The sequence below is a fragment of the Grus americana genome, chromosome 2, assembly GCF_028858705.1.
Source record: "Grus americana isolate bGruAme1 chromosome 2, bGruAme1.mat, whole genome shotgun sequence".
Classification (NCBI taxonomy): domain Eukaryota; kingdom Metazoa; phylum Chordata; class Aves; order Gruiformes; family Gruidae; genus Grus; species Grus americana.
In genome coordinates, this window is record NC_072853.1 from 150355221 (window position 1) to 150368490 (window position 13270).

Consider the following 13270-nt stretch of genomic DNA (forward strand, 5'->3'; position numbering starts at 1 on the left):
CCATATTTTTTAAAGAAATAGCTTGATTCTGCTGTAAAAAAAGCTACCAGCAAAGCACAGCAGCTTCTTCTATCTCTCAGCCCACATGTCTGCCATTTTTGCCCCCACTCTCCAAAATATGTTTATGTCACCCAAAGGACGTAGTCCTGGGCTTTTGGCCAATATCCTGGGCTTGAATTCCCACATAGAAAAGCTTTTACTTAGGAAAATAAGATCATGTGGCAGCCGGTAGGCACAATACTACCTCTACTGCCAGAATGTACCGACTCTAAATGAAGCTGTGGCAGATGGCCTGAAATGTTTCAGTGTTTTCTTTCTCTAGACCAGGATTACCCAATTAATTTGTACTACGGTGCATTGGGTTGTTTTACCAGGTTCTGGCCAGATGGGTGGGATGCACTGGATCTAGCTTTGCTGGACCAAGCAGGGTCTGCAAGTGGGGTACGGGCAATGTACAGCCGAATCTCTGGGACAGATGGCTCCTGGTGGGGCCGGGTGAGTGGGAAGGAATATGGGATCATCTCTCAGGACACCAGGGACAACATCTATTGGAACGAGAAGAAATGGACTCCTGGTTCAGATCATGACTAAGTCCACCATTTGAGCAGCCCTGTTTTTGATAAGGGTGGCATTTTACTTGATAATGATGCTTTTATACGCACTATACCTGCAGAAGTAGCTTTATGTTAGTGTTTATTGAGTGTTGTCCTCATGCATGGTACTTGATAGATGGAGCAAAACCTTTCTGTTGTGATTAGAGAAATCCATAAGTGAACAAAAGGGTTATTTTTGTTAAGAAAGTGATGATGCATAGTAAGGTTTGGTATAGCGTAGGACAAACATATGGGGAAGAATAAGAAAGAGTCAAATATGACATGGAGATTTTGGGGTTTTGGACAGAGAGGCTACTGCAATCATTTTTAGTGTGGCAGAATAGTTGATAGAGAAAAATGAGCAGCTATCATTTTGCTAGGTTTATTAGAAGGAGTGACTTTGAAGTGTAACCTAGTAAATACAGTCCATCAAACCAGAATTACGCCAGCTGCATATTACTGGAATAGCTCAAGGGAAATGTCCTTGTCTGTTCTATCCTCTTCTCTGGGTACATGTTTTCACTCGGTTAAGAAAAGTCAGTGGAATTGCATTTAAAAGTGTTGTCACTTCACAGTCTGTCACAGGGCTTGTGCCAGCTCCCTTCAAAAGGAGTTGGTGCCTAGAACTGTGCCAACTGGTTGATCTGATCATCCCTTCATTTTACTAGAAAATCTAAATATACAGCAGTACGAGCTGAAATATGTCTGCTGTCCTGTTTTGCAACTATTCTGCATTTGAATGAAGAACTACTTTCGCATGAAAGCGGTACTGAAGCTCTCTCTATCTTTCTGTTCTATAGGTTGTCATTTTGTATTTTGAGCCAAGTGTATTTCGCTGTGTTCTCCTAAGATGGGTTCGTCTTCTGGGCTTTGCTACTGTTTATGGAACTGTGACGCTCAAGCTGCACAGGTATTTCACATATTATTAATTTCCATCTCTGTGGGAGTACGTGCAATCTGTGTGGGTACTTAGATGGAAGAGCTGTAAATATTATCATAAACAAGCACTGTTTCTGGTTTTTAAAACCACTGTGTATTTCTCCTCACTATTCCTGCTCAAATTATCTGCTACTAATCCCGGTAGAGAACTATGAATGCAGAGAGGATTTGATGAAAAATTAAAAAAACCCCAAAACCAGCTGTAAAACTGTGCAAGAACCCCTTTTCACAGAAGACAAATATATTTTCCTTGAATATAGGAAAATGCAGAAGTATTCTTAGAGTGTTCAAAAGTGTTCAAAACGTTTCCCTGTAAAGTGTTCATAGAGAGATGCTTTCTAAGTATTTAGATACAGTGATGGTGGGTAAAGCGATACACTATGGCGTATATACTTGCTATGTTTTCTTATGGCTCTTAAGCCAAGGGCTGCTTCAGGCAATCACAGCAGACAGGCATCAGTGCCTGCCAGCAAAAATGTGTTGGAAATTCTGGGTACCATGGGGTTGTCAGTGCATTCACAGGCGATTCAGAGATTGAGATTCAGCAACCCAACTTCAAATCCTGCTTCTATAGTCCCCTTAAAAATTGAAGCTGTTTCTGGGTATGCTGGGTAAAATCCTAATGCTTTTTCCTCTTTAAACTTTAGTGGAAAAAAATTACTCATACATTCTGTAACTATTTTTATTGAAGCAAAGAGATATGCGATATGTGTATATTGGTACTTGGACATCTTGGATGAAGTAGGCTTGCTTATCTTTTTGTCTTGGTTTCATTACTGTGCTGGCATGTTAGATAGAGGAGGTTTGATATTATGCTCGTAAACTGAATGAGGACTGAGAATATCTTGTGTTTCCTGTTGCACTATTGGCTTGTCACATTTTAGGTGGAAAACCCTGCTTTCCCATTGAAATAGAACCTCTTCTTGCAGCTGCCTTTTATTTGTGTCCCTGGTTACAAGTGTACACTTTGGCTGGTAAACTCCGACTGTATAATGCTATGTCTGGCTGCATCTTTGCATTGAAATTCATCCAGAGAATCCCACACCCTCATGGTATTTTCTGGGATGAACAATTTCTGATGCAAAAAGAATAACAACTAGAGCACTACAGAAGAGATTGAACAGAACTGGTGACTTTGCTTGGATGGTTTGTTACCTGTAGCTCAGATATATAGAGAAACAGCCTAAGACTATGGAAGACTCACATTATCATTGCAGTTCTGTTACTCTAACAGGTTGTTTATATGATTTTACATGATATGAGGAAGCAATATCCCAACAGGGCAGTTGATCTTCCATTTATATGAAGTGAGGACAGACTGCAAAATTGGGCAGAAAATCTTGCACTTCTGCTTTGCTCATTCAGCTGTTTGGTGTTACTTGGCACCTGTGCTGACAGAGTCAGCAAACAGGACAAAGATTGAATAAGAAACCTAGAATGAACTACATCCTCATCCTTGATCAGCACAAAACAATGAAGGGCTAGCAGCAGAATGGACTCTATCAACAGGACAGCAGCCAGAAGGTTGAGAGAAGTGATTATTCTCCTTTACTTGGCATGCCTTAGACCATGTCTGCTATGCTATGTCCAGTTTTGGACTCTCTCAAGACATCAGTGAACTTGAGGGATCTCAATGAAAGGCCATCAAGAGGGTCAGGGCTTGGAGCACTTGCCCTGCAAGGAGAGGTTGATGGAACAGGGCTTGTTCAGCCTGCAGAAGAGATGGCTTTGGAGGAACCTAACAGCAGCTATCTGACACCTACAGGGAGGTTAGTGAGTAGATGTAGCCATGCTCTTTATACCATGTATATGGGGAGAACAAAAGACAATAACAACTTGAAATGGGAGAGTTCAACTTTATACAATATAAATTAGCATCAGGGTCAATGTGTACAAGGAAATCAGGGTAATTAAGCAGTGGAGCTGGTTGCCCATGAGGTTGTGAATTTCCATACTTAGAGGTTTTCAAGACCCAACTGGATAAAACCCTGAGCAATCTGGTCTGCATTCAGTGTTAAGCCTGCTGTGAGTGCTGGATGACCTTCTGAGGCAATTCCAACATGAATAATTCTATATTTCTTTGTGAAACGTGAAGAGAAAAAAACCCATCAAACTATTGAGTGTGTTAATCTAGAATTACTTTCTCTAGGACTCTATCTTGGTTCTTCACCCAGGTATCCTACCATTCATTTCCTACATTCATGACATTGTGGTCTTTTTTTAGCACGGTATATTTCAGTCAGGGAGTGTGCCTTGCAAAAGACTGAGTCAAGTTAGATATATGTTTTATTATACACATTTGCAACAGTTATGCTAATTAGGAATAATATGATGCTAATAGAAATTGGATAGAAATTTTTGGCAGATCTAATTTAATCCACAGTCATTGCAGGGTTGAAGAATGGCTTACTGCAGACACGACAAATACTCACAACAAACACTGGTTCCCTACTGTAGGTAGCCTGCGTCTTGCCTGGGAGAAGAACTAATTGCTAGCAAGGAACTTGTGATTTTTCTAAGTTTAATGGGAAAACCAATATTGTGTAAAAGCAGCTATTAATGATAACAAAAAAGTCTAAAGCCGTATTTCTCAACAAATGACATGCTTTGAGTAGCATTGGAGCATGAAGGTTATCCAAAGCCAGGTAGGAGGCGCTGGAAACACTTTTTTTCTTTGTGGCTTTTTTTCCCTGTAGCTTCCCACTTCCCGAGGAGGTCTTTGAGGTTTCGTTAGGGTCAAGCATCAAGGACAAATCAGAAAAGTAGCCAAAAGCAGATACATAAGGAAGAGTAAAAGAACAGGGAAGTCATGTACTGATTCATTCTTTGAACACTCATCACAGTCACTTTCTACAGTGCCTCATCTTAAATTGCCTCTTTCTTATTCATTGTGCATTTTTAAAATAATGAGCTGATGTTTATGGGGGTGGAAGGATGGGGGTAAGGAAATGAGCTTAATTTAAGAAATGTAGCTGTAGAGCCGTGAACATAAAACTCAGTACTTTCCTCAGCAATGAATTCTTCAAAATAATGCTCTCAAGAAATAATGAAGTTTCAAATTTAACCTTTTGGGGGTTTAAAAGTGCTGCTGATGTTGCATCTTCAGTATATTTCTGTGACTGAAGACTCTCTGTGTCCTTTTTCAAGCCCTGTATTTTATGAACAGGTTATCTCATTATTTTTAATATTTTGTGAACTTCTACCATCTTGGTGTCAGGATTAATACAGAGTCATTAATTCTGGATTAAAGCAGAAGAATTGAAGAAAGTTATATACATACAGACATATTTGTGTGTGTGTGTGTACACAGGATAGCTTACAGACATTTCAGGAGAATGAAACCCAGGAATGGGGTCTCTAGTTTGTGGGACTCTCCATTTGTTATATCACTAAGAGAAAAAGAGGCGAGTGGGGAAGTGAGAACGAGAAGGTATGGAGAAAGTAACATTCCAGGTATGGAAAACAAGACAATGGCATACAATGGCTTTTTTGTAAGTAGTGATGGTGGGATGGACATGTTAGCGGGTGACAAGAAGATGTTAACACTATGAGGCAATTCTGCACTTCATCTAAATGCTGCGCTAAGATTATATTGCTGTGCTTTGCCATCTGGTACAGTCAGACCAAGTAGTGGCCCTTTCTGTAGATCTTTGTAGGTGATAAAGAAAGGAGGAGAAGAGCAGTGTGGGTAGCATGCAGTCATGTGTCATGGTTCAGTATCTTACAGAAGAGGAGACTTGTGCTAGCAGAGAAACCAAAGAAGATGTCATTTTGCTTCTTGAAGCACTTGGGTGGAGGTGTGCATTGATGGTGAGAACATGAAAGAGGAGGGCATGGCCTAACCTCCTCTTGTAGCTAGGGGAGGGAAAGAACATACAGATGATCCTGTCTAGAAGTGGCTGGTGGGAAGGTGGTGCAGAAAGGGGCAGAAGGTACCTCGGCAGCTAGAACCTGCAGAGCTGGGTGGTCCCTAGGCCAATATTTCACAGTTCATAGTGCCAATAGATGATAGTTCCAAAGTGCCAATACACCACTACGCAGTGTTTCCATGAGAAGGGTGCTAGTGATGAAGCACCACAGAGAGAAGTTTTGTCTTGGAGTAGTGGTTATGCTATAACCTCAGCTTCGGTGGGCAAGGAAAGTGAGATGGGCATCGACTGTAGCAGTGAGCTACCCTTTGTTTTTGAAATGAGTCAAGCCTTCATGGTCATTTTGGTTGAACACACCAGAAAAATGGGAGATGTAATTTCTATCAAATTATTTGCTTTTTTCTTATGGAAGGCAAGTGTGAAGTGGCTTTGGGCAGATATATTTACTGTTGGATTTTGCCACTGGTTGTAGTCTGTAGTGGTTGTATCCCATGTGAAACAAAACAGGGAAAAATTGTTTTGGAGGCAGATATTGGGTATTTTAGCACCTGAGAAGTTTGATCTTTGTTATATTTATGCAGCTCTCCTCGTTTTGTAAATCCAGTTCCTGTGATCTTACAGTAAATGCTCAGGGGCAGCTATTCTTGTTTATTATATTCCCACAAAATAAATCACAGCATCAGCTTCCAGAAAGCCAAGTGACCTGTCACTGTGAACTCCCCTCTGAAGACCAACCATCCCGAGACAAACTTGCTGTGAATGCTATGGGTATTTGTTACAGGATCTATTCCACGGATCTTTGTGCTGACATTTGCTATAAATCTCACCTAGGCCCTGGAAGGAGAATTTGTCTGCCTCTCCTTCCGAGGGATTTGTGGAACTGTCTACAAATGAGTGATTTCCCCTCTTCTCCTCCTGAAAGTGAGCAGACTGCAACTTGAGTTAAAATTGACCCCAAGACTCATCAGCTTTGAAGTACTCCTCTCTTGGGTGAGATGGCTTTTTGTGGGAATTGGGTTTGCATTAAGAGGTAAAACAGATAAAAATTCATGTTAGTTTTGTGCAGTTACATAACAAAGGTGTAATAAGTTTCCTTATTAACTTTAATTCCTGATAATGTAGACAAAGCTCAGTGACACCATGTTTCTGTATCTTCCCTGCAAGCCCATGGAAGGAGGTTCAATGTGCAGTTTCCCTGGTGTCCGCATTGTCTTAGGCAGGAGAAGGGAAGGGGTATGTGGTCAGACATGAAGCTGTCATCAGAGAAGGAGTAAATGCTGTGTCTGGCACACAAGTCTGTCCAGATCCCTGGAGTGAGGGAGATGAAGACGTGAAGACATTTTTCTGGAGAGGGGAGAGACACCCAGTCTGAAGCCTTGGCTGAACCGAGTTGCCTAAGCACTGCTTGTTATCGTTCCGGCTTCAGGAAGAAGGGCAGCTGGACTGTTGAAAATAAACATCCTGTGCTGAGAAGATACTTGGTTTGTACTGCCAGTTTCTCTTCTGCAAGGAAAATTAACTCATAAAGCTTCCAAAATTTGGTGGTGCTTGGCAGGCGGGCTCACAGCCGTATACCTTGTGCTGTGGGCTGCTGGAGCTCCGTGCCTCTTTGATGCTCTTGCAGCTGTTGCTCCCTGTTCTGCCTCTTTAACTTGTGTTCATGCGAAAGCTCCATGATGCTGCTTTGAATATCAGAGTCAGCAGCAGTGAGGATTAAAAAAGAGCCTTCCTGTATTACTGTCACCTCACTATTAGCTTTATTTTCTTGTAGTGATGACTCAGATGAGAGGGAGGCACCTAGTTTCAGCTAAGTGAGAGACATGGGGAAAAAAAAGAGGCATCAGCTACTTTTTTATTTATTACAAACTTAATTTAATTAGGAAGGAGTAAATCTGTGACAGCAGGGCATCTCTGTCCTCTTCCACTGCTTTTTCCACATGTAGCAGTTAGTTGCCATACACATTTACCCATCTTTGTTTAAACAAGAAGTAAAGCAGTACATGGAAAATGTACGCGGATTCTTATGTCACTTGCATTATTTGAAGCTCACATCACTGATGCTTCTTTCTTATGAAAAGAGGTGGTTCAAAGATAGCAGTGAAGAAGTCATACGCACCAAGTCCTACAACGCTTTGTGAAAAACGGTGTTGGGGCGGAAAATAGACCTTATAAATGTTCCCGCAGAGCGAAGGCTGAAACCCGCAGCGTGAGCTGGTCCCTCTCTGCCTGGTGTGCCCCGGGCGGTCAGCGGGCACATGCTGCTGGCTGCTCCCACGCTGTGCCTCCTGCCTGGCTGCTGGAGGAGACAGCAGAGAAACGGGGACCGTAAGGGCTGGGGAGAGGGAAAGGCTGGGAGATGCAGTTTAGGGAGGAAGGGAGTTGGACTTGCTGCAAAAATGTATGCACATACAGAAGGAGTTCATAAGGAACAAAGTTGCACTAATTAGACCGGTCCTGGAAAAATCTGTTTCCTTGTTAGCATGTCTTAACCTAATTCATTCATTTCCTAAGTATAATGCATTTCTCAAACCTTTGCTAGTTCATTTATTTATTTTCATGGCCTTAGGCAATAACTTAGAGAATTTAGTAAATTCCATGTAGCATTCCTGCATGATGCACATTCCAGATGAAATTCTCATTTTGGTAGTTCTTCTAGATTAAATAACAGACTCACATTCTGGTTTATTGTGGCTTTTTTCCCAATAAAATCTATATTATTAAAATCCTATTTAGCTCTTTTGTATCCCTGCCATTCTCAAGCAATAACTAGCCTTAACTAGACAGTATAATGGTTCTGTTTCATATTTCCAAATAAAAAATCTACTTGCATATGTATAAACTAATAAAATGTAGCACAACTGTTATAAAGACACTCAGTGCAGAATTAATCTTGATGGAGCACAGCGTAGAAGTGGGACTAATAAACATTATCTTTAAGCACAAAAATCAGTGGCAAATAAAGTACATAAGATTATTAGAGCACCGTGATCCTGAAAATATTCTCATCTGTATTCCTATTAATATTTAATTTATGTAAGAATATTGTAGATACAGCTGTACTGTTCCATGGGCTGCTTTTTTTTAATCACCTTAATATAGCACACATTCTTCTTTATCATAGTAGAGTTTGGCTAGGAGAGTTCAAAGAGAAGATAAAGAAAGTATCTGGTGGTTTAATATTAAATTATATTCCCATCATGATTAGAAAAAAAAACAGTGGGTTGGAAGGTCCTCTACAATGGCCCACAGTTACCACAAGAGCTTTCAGATCTCTTTTGTGTTGATGGCATGCAAGAGCACCATGGCAGATAATGGGAGAAAGGACTGGTTTTGCACATCCGATTACATGATAGCAGAAGGGCTTCAGAACCAGAGCTGGAAGGCATCTTCTCAGAGACCTTATCCGAGTCCAGGACCCCATGAGTTGGCAAAACTTTGTGCTGTGGTGCAATACGGCAGCACCTTCCTTCCAGGTAGGCATGCATTTGTGCATGCATTTGCGCTACAAGTCATATACTCCTACAGACTGTTTTTTTTCTCATTCCATGGGAAGGACAGAATTGGTCGGTGGAACAAGGTATCTGCTGCCCAGCTGTCTGCTGAGTGGGATTATGGCATGAAAGAGAAACCAGGCATTGCGCTGCAATACATGAGTTACAGGCTATTTGTGGAGGAGTGTGAAGAGGGAGTTAAGTATGTGACTCACACTCCGCGCACAGGGGCTGATCACAGTTAAGTGGAAGCAGAGATTTGCAGATCACATATGCTGATTGTCAGTGAAAAGTCATGACTGGAGGGGAGGCTTCTGGTGGGCTACTGTGAAGGATCAGGAGTAAGCCTGATACTGTTTAGCATTTTCAGTTGCAATGAAGAACCAAGCACAAAATGATTACTCATAAAATTTGTAGATGACACAAAGCTTGGTGAAATGGTAAATTTTGTTTCAGCAAGGATAGTAATGAAAAGTAATCTTTATGGCTTGGTAACGTGGGCTTAGTTAAAGAGATACACTTGAATACAGCCAAAAGGCAAATTATAGTTAGGGACTGGTTAAAGATGCAAAATTGAGGAGAACAGGAGTTCTAAAGGTTATCAGTAGAGAATCGATTTCGCAGCAGGAGGTGACATCTTTGAGACTAATACAAATGCATTACGTCCTGTTCCTGAGATGCATTTTTAAAGGAGATATGCAATAGATGGATGTGGTTCAGAAAGTATTTAAGGGCTGGGAAAAGTGCTTGATACTGTGAAACCTAATCTGTTTTTTAGATGAGCAAGAAGACTGAGAGATGACTTCTTGTATGGTGTACAAACAAGCAGGGAGAGAAAAAGTAGTCACAAAAGACTCTAATCTATTGGACTGAGGTTCAATAAGATCTGGTAGCTGGAAGGCAAAGCCAGAGAAATTCAAGTGAGCAATCTGGCACAAATTCTTCTCAGAAGGGTGCTTAGCTATAGAAAAACTGAACAAGAGAAATGAGGAATTTTTTGTGCTGCTTTCATATCAAGACTGAATACCATTTTGGAAGATATTCTATAGTTAAATGCTACTACAATTTACAGGAGTTGGTACAGAAAAATGTAATGGTCTGTGATATACTGATCAAGCTATCTAATTTAGTGGTTAGTCCTGTATTTGGCCTTTATTTTATGAACATGCAGTAGAAATGATAGCATTTATGTTAGTATGGGTCTATTGAGAAATTAAGCATATTTATAAACTGAAATGACGTATTTATAGTTGTACCATTTAATTGGACACACCAGCTGCTTTGAAATTAGTCCTGATCACTTACCCTAATGCAGATCTGCAGTACTGGGAAAACTGGTGCCTGGACGAAATATTCTCAGATACTAGTTGCTCTTTTCTGGATTATTGTGAAGGCCAAAAATTGCCATTGTGTTCTTGAAAAATTGAGTCATTATCTGGCCAGTGGTGACCAGCCACTGGTGACATAAAATGCTATGTTGCCATGCTGTAGCATACAGAGGGGTAAAGCTTGTCAGCGTTGTACCAGTCTGCGCATCGGTGAGTTCTCCTCGTATATGCTTTTCTGAAAGATGTCTAAGGTGCTCTAAGAATTTTAGATGCAGTGTATTAGATCCATGATCTGAACTGGAAAGGCCAAGACAACGCTGCCTTGGCTGCTTGAAGTTCAGGAATGCACAGACAGCAGGTCCTGAAGAAAGCTTCGTTATTTATTAATTCAGTTGCCAGTATCAAGTTATTCCTTTTAGAACTAATCTGTAATATTTTCAATTAAAAATTACCACCAAAATTTTGTATTAAAAATGAAAACTCTTTTGCTATTGCAGAGTATTACATTACAGCGCACTGGCAGGTTTTACATGCAGCTGAGTTTTGGATTTCCTTGACTTGAGTCCTGCCTCTTTCATGTGCACAATGCGAGCCTCTGCACATAATTGCAGTTAGTTGTACACAATTCAAGCTGGAGCCTCTGTTTCTGGGCAAATGCAAAAATACTAGCAGTTAATAATCAGTGCAAAATTTTGAGTGCCTATCGCTGACGTGTGAATTAAGTTAGCCAGCAGCGCTGAGTTACTCAAGGGCCTCTGGGTCTCTTCCCAGCCATCACCACCGTTGTGCTCCGGCAGTTCATAGCAGCACAGTCATTCTGGTGGAGCCGTGTTCTGCACTTGGCCTCAGCATGAACAACATCTGTTATCTTTCTGAGATCCTCTTCAGCAAAACAAGCTCTCTCCTCCTTGCTGAGATTTTGGGAAGATGCCACCTGTTACTCCCAGGTGTACCTAGAGGAGGTTACAACTTCGCATGCGTGCAGGGCTGCTGGTGGTGAAGCCCCTGCTGTCGGCAGCCTCTGTCTCAAGCGTTGGCTTACACGGAGTTGTTGGGAAGTGGCACCACAAATCTTCCTAAGCTTTTTGTTTCTCCTTGCCTATGTTTTTATATATCCATTAGGCTTCTCTGACTCTGGCATCAATTTTCTCCAGTGCAGGCGTTCTTGTTTTCAGCTTTCTGTTCTACAAAATAAGCAACCAGGGATTCATTGTTGCTGCCTTGTGGTGCTGTAAATGGACCAAGGTCTTTCTCTGATATCTTTTTCAGCATTACCTTGACATCTTTTTCTGCTGTTTGGTTGTGGATAATGCAAATTGGCATTACCTATCTGAAATCATACTTCAGTTCAAACTACATAAATTCACAGCTTCCAATCAAGAGCTGATGTCAGGAGGCACCGTGGCAGTTTCACCAAGGCTAGTAAAAAGAGAGTTGATATGTGTAAGTGTGGAATTGTTTGGTACCATTGCCTTACTGAAATAAGGCTCAAAATCTATGAGCTGTTTTTTCCAGATGCTGCAAGCAAATTTGTGCCCACATTTTTGCAGGAGATATTCTGTTCTTCTGCTTGACTTGTCTTTCTAGTTTTGGCATATGTGACAGTCTTTTAGAACCTTTTTCGTGCCACTGTTCGTATTTTTTTCATAAAATTCTGTATTGAACTTTATATTTGATACCAGTTTTTCTTAAACCGTGTATTTCTAGCTCTTCTATGGTTTCCTTCAGTCCCTAAATGACCATCATATATTCCTTCTGTCATATTTCTCCAGCACCTGACAAATCACTCTCTTGTTGGCTTTGAACAAAACTCCATATAGTGCTGAGAGCCTTGAAACCAATAAAAGGGCTGGAATTACACTGTCCCAGCCATCCCTTAGTAACAGCCTTAATTACTTTATGCAGGATCTTTCCTCAGCAATAAGTCTGCCTTCTATCTTAGACTGGACAGGCTTTTTTTTCTTTTAAATCGGATTAACATAATCCAGCTCTGGACTTTGCTCCTCTGCACTTTTTCAAATGCTTTGGAGAATGTGGCTGCAATGACCAAATCTCTTCCAAGTTTTTATTCCATTTGCAAATCATACTTTGCTAGTTGAGAAAATAGCCTGTGTATTGCTTTGGGAACCTTGTAGGTGGTGATGGTCAAACTCTTTTTAGAAGTAACAATTGATGGCTCCTGGTGAGTATCAGTTAACATTGGCCTCTGATGAATAAAAACCTATTATACCCATGAAAAAGAGACATTGACCATTTTTTTTTTACCATTTGAATGTATTAAAATGTAGTGTCCTTTTGCAAGGACATTATGTAAAGTTCAGTTTTGGCTGTGACTCAGTCTCTTGTAAGGAAACTTTGTCAGTGTCCCCTCTCAGAAATATTGGCTGGCACTCAGTTCAATTTGTTTGCTTCCTACTATTATACCTCAGGGCTGGAAGCCCCATGAACAAACTCATACTGTTTTTCACATTCTTTATTAGGATTTGCACTCACATCTGCTGCACAACTGCACCATTGGGATCACTGATCTGGGCAAGACACAAAATCCTTGTAGACCATTCTATGTCTTTTCATATCTTTTTCTCATTTGGGAAGGAGGAAACATGATGGTGATGGCCACTGTCCAGTTATACTCCTCGTTGAATTTTGTTCCTGTGCTTGCTGTTTCTCTCATGTAGCGTTCTGGTATTCATTGCTTTTTTGCTCAGAACCCTTAGCACTTATCAAAGATACTTAGACCCTTGGACGGCTGTTCTAGAGTTCTTCCTGTACCAAAATGACAAATAGATTCATGGTTTTTGTGCTAACAAACGACTTTTGTGTTTCTGACTGAAAATTGAGGCATGCCCAAGATAACCTATATCTCACCCTGAGGAGACAGTGGGCATGTGCCATGCATTGAAGATGCAGGAGTACCAAACACGTGCTTACACTTTATTTCCTCCCACAAGGTACAATGTCATGACGATACCTGAAAGCAGTAGAGCCCTGCAACAGCATGCCAAACATAGAATCATAGAATCATTTAGATTGGAAAAGACCCTTAAGAT

The 13270-nt window shown here is 40.9% G+C and overlaps 1 protein-coding gene across 2 annotated transcripts in view; it reads left to right on the plus strand.

Annotated features, from left to right (window-relative positions):
* The window catches only part of GPR158 (G protein-coupled receptor 158), a 207541-nt gene that overhangs the window by 148241 nt on the left and 46030 nt on the right, over window positions 1-13270 (plus strand). For both annotated transcript variants that reach the window (XM_054818195.1, XM_054818196.1), the window contains exon 6: window positions 1394-1503. In XM_054818195.1, coding sequence (XP_054674170.1) covers window positions 1394-1503 — 110 coding nt within the window. The remainder of the gene's footprint in view (window positions 1-1393; window positions 1504-13270) is intronic.